Source organism: Bos grunniens, chromosome 8 (assembly GCF_055505025.1).
Source record: "Bos grunniens cultivar Pamir isolate PY7600 chromosome 8, Bosgru_T2T1.0, whole genome shotgun sequence".
NCBI lineage: Eukaryota > Metazoa > Chordata > Mammalia > Artiodactyla > Bovidae > Bos > Bos grunniens.
This window is the reverse complement of record NC_141172.1, coordinates 72,370,970-72,383,675: the sequence shown is the minus strand read 5'-3', so window position 1 is coordinate 72,383,675 and position 12,706 is coordinate 72,370,970. Positions and strand designations below refer to the sequence as shown.

Genomic DNA, 12,706 nt, shown 5'->3' with positions numbered 1-12,706 from the left:
GTCTTTCTCTAACTCAGAACTCTGGTGTGGGAGGGCCATGGTAAGCCTCCATGCATACTAGTGTGTTAAGTCACTGAAGTCCTGTCCAGCTCTTTGTGACCCTATGGACTGTAGCCCACCATGCTCCTCTGTCCAAAGGATTCTCCAGGCAAGAATACTGGAGTATGTTGCCAGGTCCGCCTCCAGGGGATCTTCCTGACTCAGGGATTCAACAAGTGTTTCTTATGTCTCCTGCACTGGCAGGCAGGTTTTTTACCACTAGTGCCACCCGGGAAGCCCACAAGCCTCCAAGGGCGTGCTTCTCAATGTGTTCACAGCGTGGGAGGCGGGGGTGCAGAGAAGAGGAAATAACACAAAGGCCATGTTATTGCTGACTCAAGGAATCACATGGCTCCCTTCCTCCCCCATTCCCACCACCACCCTGCACTCACAGGACAATCGCTCTAAGCCCAATACCAACTCAGTCCAGTTTTCTATGGGGTGAAAGCTTTCTCTCTGACCTACAGAAGTTAGATGGGGCCAAGGCCAAAGTTTCCCCACTCACCCCCAGATTGTCTCCAATCCCTTTGTAAGTCAACCAGAGCCTGGGAGAGGCCTCGGGGAAATGAGGCCTCACTGGGCTCCTGGTCCAATGATCCTTTGGGCTCCATTTGGTCCCTCTAGGTTCATCAGAGCAAGAGGTGCATAATAAGGTTTGGACCAAACCCTAAAAATAGTACTGTTCCCTTGTCTGATTTTTCTGATTATTTCAGTTCAGAAACACATGGATTATAGTCAGTTGAAGACAGGTGTCAGGTGTTCTCTTGTCCCCTGGTCAAACAGCACTGGCACCATTCATTCTCCAGAATTGACTACCTATAATCAGTTCAGTTCAGTCACTCAGTTGTGTCCAACTCTTTGCGACCCCATGAATCACAGCACGCCAGGCCTCCCTGTCCATCACCAAATCCCAGAGTTCACTCAGACTCATGTCCATCGAGTCAGTGATGCCATCCAGCCATCTCATCCTCTGTCGTCCCCTTCTCCTCCTGCCCCCAATCCCTTCCAGCATCAGAGTCTTTTCCAATGAGTCAACTCTTTGGAGTTGACAAAGTACTGGAGTTTCAGCTTTAGCATCAGTCCTTCCAAAGAAATCCTAGGGCTGATCTCCTTCAGAATGGACTGGTTGGATCTCCTTGAAGTCTAAGGGAATCTCAAGAGTCTTCTCCAACACATTTCAAAAGCATCAATTCTTCAGCGCTCAGCTTTCTTCACAGTCCAACACTCACATCCATACATGACCACTGGAAAAACCATAGCCTTGACTAGACGGACCTTTGTTGGCAAAGTAATGTCTCTGCTTTTGAATATGCTATCTAGGTTGGTCATAACTTTCCTTCCAAGGAGTAAGCGTCTTTTAATTTCATGGCTGCAATCATCATCTGCAGTGATTTTGGAGCCCAGAACATAAAGTCTGACACTGTTTCCACTGTTTCCCCATCTATTTCCCATGATGTGATGGGACCAGATGCCATGATCTTAGTTTTCTGAATGTTGAGCTTTAAGTCAACTTTTTCACTCTCCTCTTTCACTTTCATCAAGAGGCTTTTTAGTTCCTCTTCACTTTCTGCCATAAGGGTGGTGTCATCTGCATATCTGAGGTTATTGAGATTTCTCCCGGCAATCTTGATTCCAGCTTGTGCTTCTTCCAGCCCAGCGTTTCTCATGATGTACGCTTTATAGAAGTTAAATAAGCAGGGTGACAATATACAGCCTTGATGTACTCTTTTTTCCTATTTGGAACCAGTCTGTTGTTCCATGTCCAGTTCTAACTGTTGCTTCCTGACCTGCATACAAATTTGGACTCAGGTTCGTGACATTGTACAGGAGACAGGGATCAAGACCATCCCCATGAAAAAGAAATGCAAAAAAGTAAAATGGCTGTCTGGGGAGGCCTTACAAATAGCTGTGAAAAGAAGAGAAGCAAAAAGCAAAGGAGAAAAGGAAACATATAAGCATCTGAATGCAGAGTTCCAAAGAATAGCAAGAAGAGATAAGAAAGCGTTCCTCAGCGATCAATGTGACGAAATAGAGGAAAACAACAGAATGGGAAAGACTAGAGATCTCTTCAAGAAAATTAGAGATACCAAGGGAACATTTCATGCAAAGATGGGCTCGATAAAGGACAGAAATGGTATGGACCTAATGGAAGCAGAAGATATTAAGAAGAGGTGGCAAGAATACACAGAAGAACTGTACCAAAAAGATCTTCACAACCCAGATAATTACGATGGTGTGATCACTCACCTAGAGCCAGACATCCTGGAATGTGAAGTCTTGCTCTGCTTCATTCTGTATTCCAAAGCCAAATTTGCCTGTTACTCCAGGTGTTTCTTGACTTCTTACTTTTGGATTCCAGTCCCCTATAATGAAAAAGACATATTTTTTGGGTGTTAGTTCTAGAAGGTCTTGTAGGTCTTCATAGAACTGTTCAATTTCAGCTTCTTTAGTGTTACTGGTCGGGGAATAGACTTGAATTACCGTGACATTGAATGGTTTGCCTTGGAAACAAACAGAGATCATTCTGTCATTTTGGAGATTGCATCCAAGTACTGCATTTAGACTAATTTGTTGACTATGATGGCTACTCCATTTCTTCTGAGGGATTCCTGCCCGCAGTAGTAGATATAGCGGTCATCTGAGTTAAATTCACGCATTGTAGTCCATCTTAGTTCGTGGATTTCTAGAATGTCGACGTTCACTCTTGTCATCTCCTGTTTGACCACTTCCTATTTGCCTTGATTCATGGACCTAACACTCCAGGTTCCTATGCAATATTGCTCTTTACAGCATTGAACCTTGCTTCTATCACCAGTCCCATCCACAACTGGGTGTTGTTTCTGCTTTGGCTCCATCCCTTCATTCTTTCTGGAGTTTTCTCCACTGATCTCCAGTAGCATCTTGGGCACCTACCAACCTGGGGAGTTCATCTTTCAGTTTGTATCTTTTTGCCTTTTCATACTGTTCATGGGGTTCTCAAGGCAAGAATACTGAAGTGGTTTGCCATTCCCTTCTCCAGTGGACCACATTCTGTCAGACCTCTCTACCATGACCCGTCCATCTTGGGTGGCCACACATGGCATGGCTTAGTTTCATTGAATTAGACAAGGCTATGGTCTGTGTGATCAGATTGGCTAGTTGTCTGTGATTGTGGTTTCAGTCTGTCTGCCCTCTGATGCCCTCTGTGCCTACCGTCTTACTTGGGTTTCTCTTACCTTGGACGTGGGGCATTTCTTCACAGCTGCTCCAGTAAAGCGCAGCCACTGCTCCTTACCTTGGACGTGGGGTAGCTCCTCTCGGCCACACTTCTGCTCCATCGCAGCCACCATGCTTCATCAAGACAGTGTGGTATTGGCACAAAAACAGAAATATAGACCAATGTAACAAGATAGAAAGCCCAGAAATAAACCCATGCACCTATGGGTACCTTATTTTTGTCAAAAGAGCAAAGAATATTCAATGGGGCAAAGACAGCCTCTTCAATAAATGTTGCTGGGCAAACTGGACAGCTACATGTAAAAGAATGAAATTAGAACACTTCCTAACACCATTGTGCTTATGCTAAGTCGCTCAGTCATGTCCAACTGTTTGTGACTCCATGGTCCCTGCCAGGCTCCTCTGCCCATGGGATTCTCTAGGCAAGAATACTGGAGCGGGTTGCCATTTCCTACTCCAGGGAATCTTCCTGACTCAGGGATCAAACCCGTGTCTCTTTCTGTCCCCTGCATTGGTAGGAGGGTTCTTTACCACTAGTGCCACAACTATGCCTAATTATTTGTGGTGAATGAGTGAAGGAACAGGACTTATGACATTAAATAGCTAACAGAAAACCATCAGCTCACATGCCATGGGATGAATGGGGTGTGGGTGGAGAAAGAACCAAACAGCTTGCAGTTTTGATTGCTTTTAGGCAAAGATGGTTCTGTGACCCCCACAGTACAAGTTTAAAACAAACAGGACCACCTGGAATGAAATGAGACCAAAAGAGACTGTTGAGTGTGATACGTCAACAGGGAAATGTTCAGGAATGAAGTCATCTCATTAATAGTATAGTGAAGTTGCTCAGTCGTGTCCGACTCTTTGCAACCCCGTGGACTGTAGCCCACCAGGCTCCTCCGTCCATGGGATTCTCCAGGCAAGAATATTGGAATGGGTTATCATTTCCTTCTCCAGAGGATCTTCCTGACCCAGGGATGGAACCTGGGTCTCCCACATTGGAGGCAGACGCTTTAACCTCTGAGCCACCAGGGAAGCTCTAATTAATATAAGGGTAATAATCAACTAAATACACAAACTTTAAAATACATTTCCATTTTTAATTTAAAAAATAAATTACAGCAAATCTGAACAAAATGTTTTCTACTTCAGTGTATATCTTCTTACCCACTTTGTGTTTGAAACCCAACTAGTTCACACAATCAAGGCAACTGGGCTTTTGACAAAGTTTGGATGAACAATTCACAAAATGTGGCTAATGGATAAGTCTGGGATGCATAGCAAGCAGATAAGCCTTGGCTGGACTGTAAGCATCAGCCTGAAATCATGAACTTAAAAGGAAAACATTTTCCTTTTGTAGAGTAAAACTGATAATTCCACTCTCAACCCACCCAAAGGGCAACTTACCTTTTCCAATTTAACTTTACAATACTACTTAGTCATGAGGTAAGGATTTAAAAGCTTTGGAAGAGAAACTTAAGATTTCTTCTGACTCTCCATCCCTCTTTTTCATTCACTTAAAAGAAAGCTAGGCCTGAAAGGATTCTAAAACAATCATGTAACCTCAAATACACACACATATATATGCGTGTACATGTACTTTATATGAAGAAGTTCAGGTTAAGGTCCAGGGACTGACCAAATTGACCTGCCAAACGTATACCCTTTATAAAGTCTTCTTGTGTGTCAACAGTAGGGTTTTTTCCTTTCCATTAAACCTGCAAAATGACAGGAAGGACAGTACAAATGGAAGGGCCCTCTAAATGCCTTTGATAAATGACAGCAGATGCCAGGGAGACTTCCATACGGCTGGGAGAAGCCTGTGGCTCTCTGAGGTGGTAACTTGAGTGTACACTATTATCAAATTGGATTCATCTGTACACCTAAGATTTGTGACCTTAACTGTCTGAATGTTACACCTTAATTTCAAAACAAGAAATCACCCCATGACCCAAGGGCAAGGAGAGGGAAAGGAGTCTCCAAGCTTAGAGTTAGAAAAGGCAGCTTATAATCTCATATCCTGCTTGATCTCTGGCTCTGTCTTAGCGATCTGAGGGTGGCAGTTGTTTTTTTAATGGGTCTGACAGGGGAAAACAACTGTAATTTTGGAATCAAGGCATGAAGGTGGAGAAGGAGAAAGCAACCCCTGGCCCAGCACCTTATTTATGGCTTCCCTTAAGGCCAATGCCACTGTCTTGCCACTCCCATGACACACCACAATCCTCGTATCTGGGGCTGTTCCCTTTGAACACATTGGATTGTCACAACCTGGGTGTTAGGACAGTGTCTGACATTCAGTAAGAGTTTAATCTATGCTACATGAAACGATTCTTGGAAAAAAAAAAAATTCAAGACAAGTCGCCCAGATGGAGAGAGAGAGACAGGGAAGAAAGGATTTCAAACAAAAATTCCATAAACCAACATCCACAAAGGTTGTGACAATTTGGGGGCTACTTCCAAGGGCTTTCAATACTTGAGTTCTTATCAAGGAAAATAAGGACCAGTTGCTTCTTCAGTATTTCACCTACCTTTATGGTAATCCTAAAGCTTTGCAGCTTTCCTCTTTGACTTCAGGACAGACATTACTTAGGATCTTTTGTCAAATGGGACTCTTTCTGACCAAGAGTGAGTAGTCCAGTGTCCTCTGGGACCTCTTATTCACCACATGACCTGGAATCCTGTGTATTCAGGCAGGAGAGATCTAGGATTTGCATGAATGTGGGAAGGGAATCTTATGGGAAAACGTTATGTCAAAAAAGGAAATGTATTTGGGCACTGGTCTATTGGATGTCCCTGTGTGCTCAGTCACGTCTAACTCTGTGATTCCAGGGACTGTAGCCGCCAGGCTTCTCTGTCCATAGGATTTTTCAGGCAAGAATACGAGAGTGGGTTGCCATCTCCTCCTCCCGGGGATCTATCTTCCTGACTCAGACCAAATCCTTGTCTCCTGCGTTAGCAGGCAGATTCTGTACCACTGCGCCCCTTAGGAAGCCCCAACCTCTGACCAAAGGCCAGAACTTACAATGCACCCTTGTGACTTGAAAGGAACATGCTTCAGGTTTCTTTCTTTTGTGACGTAGTTTACATCCTTCTATTTTAACGGAGCATGTAAAGCTCATGAATCCCCTCCAGCCAGTCTGCCTTGCAACTTCTCAGAAGCTGCTCTGGGTTCCAGGTCAGCCCTGCAGATTCTCTTCCTCCTCTTCTCGTGCCACTTAAAATCAAGTCCAGATCTTTAAAAAAATTTTTTTTGGCCAAACTACATGGCATGTGGAACCTTAGTTCCCCAACCAGGGATCGAACCCACCCCCCCTGCATTGGAAGGATGGAGTTTTAACCACTGGACCACCAAGGAAGTCCCCTGTCTTCAGGTCTTGTTAACAATTTGTCCCCAGTAATATATAAGATGCTACCTTTTAGAGAGGGACTGTTGTGTGCAGAACTAATCTGCACTCACCCTCCAAATTATCTTCTAAAAAAATAAAAATGAAGATCGATCATGCTTGTGGAGAGCTTCAAATATTATGTTGGCCCAGCAGAGACAAGAAAGGCCCACAGAGTGAGGATCTACTTCAGAGTCAGCCTCACTTGAACCCCTGGCAGTCTGCGTGGGAGGGATGACCTTTTTTGAAAGGCAAAAAAAGCTCAAGAGAATTTAAAATAATTCAAGGGGGTGTGCAAAGCTGAGAGAGGCCATAGCTGGGTTGATTCAACCCTGAACGGGTTACTTCCAGAGCCCTGGCTTCACATCTTTCTGCTACATCACATGCGGGTGCTCTGAGTGGAGCCAAAGAAAGAACACAGCACTAGCAAATATGCATTCTCATTTCTTCAGTCACCCTGGACACGTCTCAGAGGCTTTACTTCCCTGATGCTGTGATGAACTTACACGTCTCTCCTAGGAATGGTGGTGAAACAGGCACCCAAAGAGGCAGGCAAGAAAACCCCAATTTTTGGAAGTTAAATCTCTCTCTCTCTCTCCTCTGTGTGTGCTCAGTCACTCAGTTGTGTCCAACTCCTAAGGGCTATAGCCACCAGGATCCTCTGTCCATGGGATTCTCCAGGCAAGGTTAGTGAAGCGGGTTGCCCTGTCCTTCTCCACAGAATCTTCCCGACCCAGGGATTGAACCCAAATCTCCTGTATCTCCTACACTGGCAGGCAGATTCTTTTACCACTGAGCCATCTGGGAAACCCCCCACCTATCCTGGACCTCAAAGGCAAGGTGACCTGGCCAGGCTGCCGAAGAGTCCCTGGTGAGCATACCCACAGGCTGACCCAGGACATCCATACTCTAAATGTTTTCTATTTTGCCATAAAAAGCTAAGTAGTACAGAAATTATCTGGGACATTTCCACTATTGTTCCAGCTAGGGGTAGGGACTGAAGAATTCATCAGGGTTGTCTTCTAGAGATGTTATCTAGGTATAAACTCAATGAGAAAGCTGGGTTATTAGGGAGAGTCTGTAGTAGGATTTTCTGTGTTTAGCCTCAATTTCCTTATCTACAAAATGGGGGGTGGGTACTGGAGGACTTTTAAGGGCCGTCGAGCTCAAAAGGTCTTTAGTTCTGTGTGGCTGTTTACGTATCTGCTGATAATATTTGATCCTCTGAATCACCCTACCTTTTCTTCTGAAAAGAGGCCTGATGAGGGTACCGTGAACACATCATCAAATCAATTAAACAATCAAGAAGGAATAAATAATCAACAAGAGATATTGCACTGTATTCTCCAGGATAAAATCAGGTTGCAGATGGGGGGCCACCAAACCATTCCAATGAGATCTCGAAGCAAAGCAGTTCAATCCAGGCTTCTAAGTCCCTTATATCCAGTGATCTGAGCTCCGAGGTAATAGAAGAAACTGTGCCAAAGTCAGAGTCTTGGGAGTCTGTGGTAGGAAGAGGTGACTGCCGTGCAGAGAGGACCATTAGTTGGGAGTGTGGGGAACTCCTGGGAAGGTGGAGGGGGACAGTTTAGGTGGGTGGGGGAAACAGAGGCGCTCAGGGCTCACGGTTGAGTCCACATTCTTTCAACGATGATAGCCATTCCTACTTGAAAGCAGCCAATCTCCATGAAAAAGATGTTCTTTCCCGCAAAAAAAAAAAAAAGCACAGGGAAACCTCAGAAAGATAGATAATTTTGGCTACCAAAGTACGTGATGTTGGTCTCTTCCAATAGGTTATATCACAGGGTGTGTCCACATGAGAAAACAATGTCTTAAGTACAGCTTTTCAGAAGCAAAGCAGGAAATTCCTGTAAGGAGTAGGTTTGTGAGGCTTTTCCCACCACCAGCACCAACGAAGAACTTATCCAGGCTCCTGGAGACCCTGGTGGTTCTGTGCTGGAGGCTGAAATGTAATAACGGTGAGGGAGAAACACAGGAAGTGGCCAACTATGGAATTCCACATGGGTTGGAGGAGAAATGGCAGGGCCTCAGGCATGGATCAAAAAGATGCTTTGGAAAAGATGAAACCAGTGTTGAGCTGGTGAACCTCAGTTCCAGATCAGGAAAGGAGGCCAGCAGGGACCCCGGGCAGTGAGGACCCTGCTTCTCCAAGGCCAATTCCCAGGCATCCGTGGTCCAGGTGCTCAGAGCTCCAGAGAGAGGATAAGATCCTTACTGGGATCCAGGCTCAAAAGAAAGGATGCCGGATTTCCGTACTTTTGGAGGTGGAGGGGGCGGGACTATGGCCTCTCTTCGGACAGGCAGTGGGGGTGCAATCTGTTGGGGTGGATACACAAAAGGAGACATGAGTCTTCCCTTTCTTCCTAATTTTGCCTTCTCCTCCACAATTCCAACATTCAGTGTTAGCTTAAAAGTGACCTGAGTTTATCTACAAAGCCTTTGCAAGGCAAAATTTTAGAGATATGACTAGTTTTATCTCCCCCTTTTCCCTTTTGTGTGTGTGTTGCTCAGCTGTGTGCAACTCTGCGACCCCATGGACTATAGCCTGCCAGGTTCCTCTGCCCATGGAATTCTCTAGCCAAGAATAGTGGAGTAGGGTGCCATTCCCTTCTCCAGGGGATCTTCCTGACCCAGGAATCGAACCCAAGTCTTCTGCATTTCAGGCAGATTCTTTACCATCTCAGCCACCAAGGAAGCCTCCCCAAAATAGCATTACTATGTGTTCAGCCATGTACGATGCTTTGCAGCCCCATGGACTACAGCCCACCAGGCTCCTCTGTCCATGGGATTCTCCAGGCAAGAGAACTAGAGTGAGGTGCTATTTCCTACTCCAGGGGATCTTTCCGACCCAGTGACCAAACCTGCCATCTCTTGTGTCTCCTGCATTGCCAGGCGTGTTCTTTACCACTAGTGCCACCTGGGAAGCCCGTATGTATAGTAAGGGCTCAGTAAATATGTGTTGAATGAATAAAGGAAACCACGGGAGGCCCTTCCAGAATGACTATCCCTCATTCACTCAGGTGTGAGTCAGAACTCCTGGCTTATTTCCCTCCTCTGGACCCAGGGTGAGGGCCCTCCAGTCCAATGAAACATCTTCCTTCCCATTGAAAATGCCTCTCTCTCTCAGGAAGGAATCAAAAACTGATCAGAGTGGCAAATCAATGGGACAACCTGCCTATCAAAACCTGGGGAAATCCAAGGTTACATTCCCATGAGTGGGTGCTCCCCGGCCCCAGTGCCCTTCTGTCACCTTCCTACCTCTGTGGGATTCCTCTGGCTGCTCTCATAGGGCTTGCTTTTGGGGGGAGGGGGCGGTGGGACATTAGCCGTTGTCGGTCCATCTGTCTGCAACGATGGGGAGCCTGGAAATGACACAAAGTAGATGAAAGCAGAGAAGTGAACTCACCGAGGAATCTCATGGCACTTCCGCTGGACACTGCCACCCTAAACCACCTGGTCAATCAAATCGCTAAGGTCACATTCTACAGTTTTTGTGGACAGAATGAAGACCTCTTACCTGCTGGGACACATGTAGCGCCCTTCCTTCACCAGAAGGCGTCATGAGAAACTCTTAAGTAAAAATTTCATGTTTTGTTAAAGGGTGTCACTGTTACACTGAAGATGAGAATATTTTCTAGAACTTAGGGTATTACTCTGTTCTCTGATATATCCCAAGTTCTTAGAAAAAAACATCTGTCACAAACTAGGTGGTTAATAAATACTGGTTATATTGGACTATTACAATTTATCATTTAAAGCAGCAGTCCCCAACCATTTTGGCACTAGGGACTGGTTTTGTGGCAGACAACTTTTCCATGGACCGTGGTGGCGGGAAGGGTTCAGGATGATTCAAGCACATCACATTTATTATGCACTTTATTTCTATTATTATTGCATCAGCTCCATCTCAGATCATCAGGCATGAGATCCTGAACTTACATACCCCTCATTTAAAGAGTGCAATATCTACTTCCTCCAGGAAACCGTGCCTGATTAACTCTGACGCTGGCTGACTACAGTCTCCTGTTTGGGGTGACGATCTATTCTTCTACTGCTCCTTGGTGTTAAGCGTCCTTGTACTTCATCTCAGGACTTGTGTCCTGCTGACTCCCCAAACCTGAGTGTAATTTGTCTATTTCTTATCCTTTCAGACCCTTCTCCACATAAAGCACATGGCTACTTGGCCAACAGTTCCTAAATTACTTCCTATCTAGTTCTAGTCCAATCGATCTCATTTATACCATCAGCACTGGAAAACGGGCAGTGAAACCCCACGGTGCTCCCTGTACTGCTGCTAAGTCATGTCCGATTCTTTATGATCACAGAAGCTGTAGCCCGCGAGGATTCTCCATCCATGGGATTTTCCAGGCTAGAATACTGGAGTGGGTTGCCATTTCTTACTCCAGGGATTGAACTGGAGTTCCTACCTGGATTCCTACTCCCCACCCAGGGATTGAACCTGTGTTTCCTTTATTGGCAGGTGGATTCTTTACCATTGGGCCACTAGGAAAGCCCCACGGCTCCCTGTATAGAAAAGTTTAATGAGTCTTAGCAACCTAAGGACTCTGGCCAAACACTAATCTAATTGAATGACACCCATGACCACCAAACTGAACCAATTTGACTATCATCTCAGTCCTCTTGTGGCTATTTTGATTAAAAATGGCCCAGATTCATAAACATACTCCATCACCTAGTGAAATGACTATAAGGGGTCTCTACAGGTAAACTTACTCAGGGCCCTGTTCGCTTTAGGAGTGAGTTGGGGTGGGCTCAGGGCTGTTGACTGTGGAGGTGAAGCGCCAGGAAATGGTGTCAGCCGATTGTCCGACAGCTGGAGACTCTTGGGTCTCTGTGATTTCTTGGTTGGGCTCTAGTGGCGGGGGGAGAACAAAGCAAAACATTGTCACTGTGAAGAGTGTCGAACTCATCAATACTCTTTAAACAACCCTGTCTGCAGAGCAGAATCTTGTTAAAGGGCAAAATTCCAGGAGCCCTCTGTAAGTTTACCACACTAGCACATGGAGGGTACGAGGATGAAGACACAAACAGGGAATCCCCAGTGCACAGACTATTTTCTGGCTAGCCAATGGGTTGTGTCATTTAGTGTGATGAGCCACCCTGATTCTCAGGGATACCCGGTCCCACCACATTTAACAACATGATGTGGCTTATGGAAGAAAACGTACTTTTTATTTTTTTTTTAAACTAAAAGAAGGGAAATGACAATGTTTGGATGGGCTCATGGAACATGGTGGTGAGAATCACAACTCTAAGCATCGATCCACGTATTTTCACTGAGGATAGATCTTGTGCCATTACTGATTTAGAGAGCTGATCTCTGTACATGGTTTTCTCAGCACCATCTGAGATCTGAGCCCATCCTAGGCTGCTGTGTCCTGAGAAAGCACGACAGGCTTCAACCTAGTCACTCACAGTTATGATGTCAATGGTGAGAAGCCTGCCTACAGGGAACACGGTGGAAAACCTACAGTCATCTTGTTTCGGGTTTGTTGTTTTTACCATCAGATCAGGTTCTGGCACTTTCTCTGCGATGACCTGGGACTTGCTCAGACTCCAGTCTTTAATCTTGAACTTGCTCATCCGAGCCTCACTCTCCTCTTTCAGGGACAGATCTTCCACTCTGGCCCCTGACGAGGCCCTGCACTCCAACAGTGGCTCCAGGCAGGACCTATCGGGGTGGGGGAGGGAGGGATTGGGAGGCCGGCGTTAGTGGATGCAAACTAGTGTACAGAGGCTGGATAAACAACAAGGCCCTACTCAACAGCACAGGAAACTCTATTCAGTATCCTGTAATAAACCGTAATGGAAAAGACTATGAAAAAGAATACATATGATGTATAACCAAGTCACTTTGCAATACAGTAGAAATGAACACAACATTATAAATCAACTACATGTCAAAAAAACAAAAGACTGACCTGTCAGCTACAAACAAGGACAAAGTCAGAAAACACTGATCACCTGCCAGTGAAAACTGATGCCCCAAAATCAGAGGATACGACCCTTCAACAACACCTTCACCT

General features: G+C 45.4%; 1 protein-coding gene across 4 annotated transcripts in view; it reads right to left on the bottom strand.

Annotated features, from left to right (window-relative positions):
• Positions 1 to 7,950: 7,950 nt before the first annotated feature.
• Positions 7,951 to 12,706, bottom strand: part of DOCK5 (dedicator of cytokinesis 5) — a 280,689-nt gene continuing 275,933 nt past the window's right edge. For all 4 annotated transcript variants that reach the window (XR_015170066.1, XM_086416473.1, XM_086416474.1 and 1 more), the window contains 4 exons: positions 12,183 to 12,351; positions 11,394 to 11,532; positions 9,918 to 10,021; positions 7,951 to 8,975 (listed from right to left, as the gene is read on the bottom strand). Coding sequence is in view for 3 of the 4 variants with exons in the window: in XM_086416473.1 (XP_086272599.1) it covers positions 8,871 to 8,975; positions 9,918 to 10,021; positions 11,394 to 11,532; positions 12,183 to 12,351 (517 nt within the window). In the remaining variant the exon portion in view is untranslated. The remainder of the gene's footprint in view (positions 8,976 to 9,917; positions 10,022 to 11,393; positions 11,533 to 12,182; positions 12,352 to 12,706) is intronic.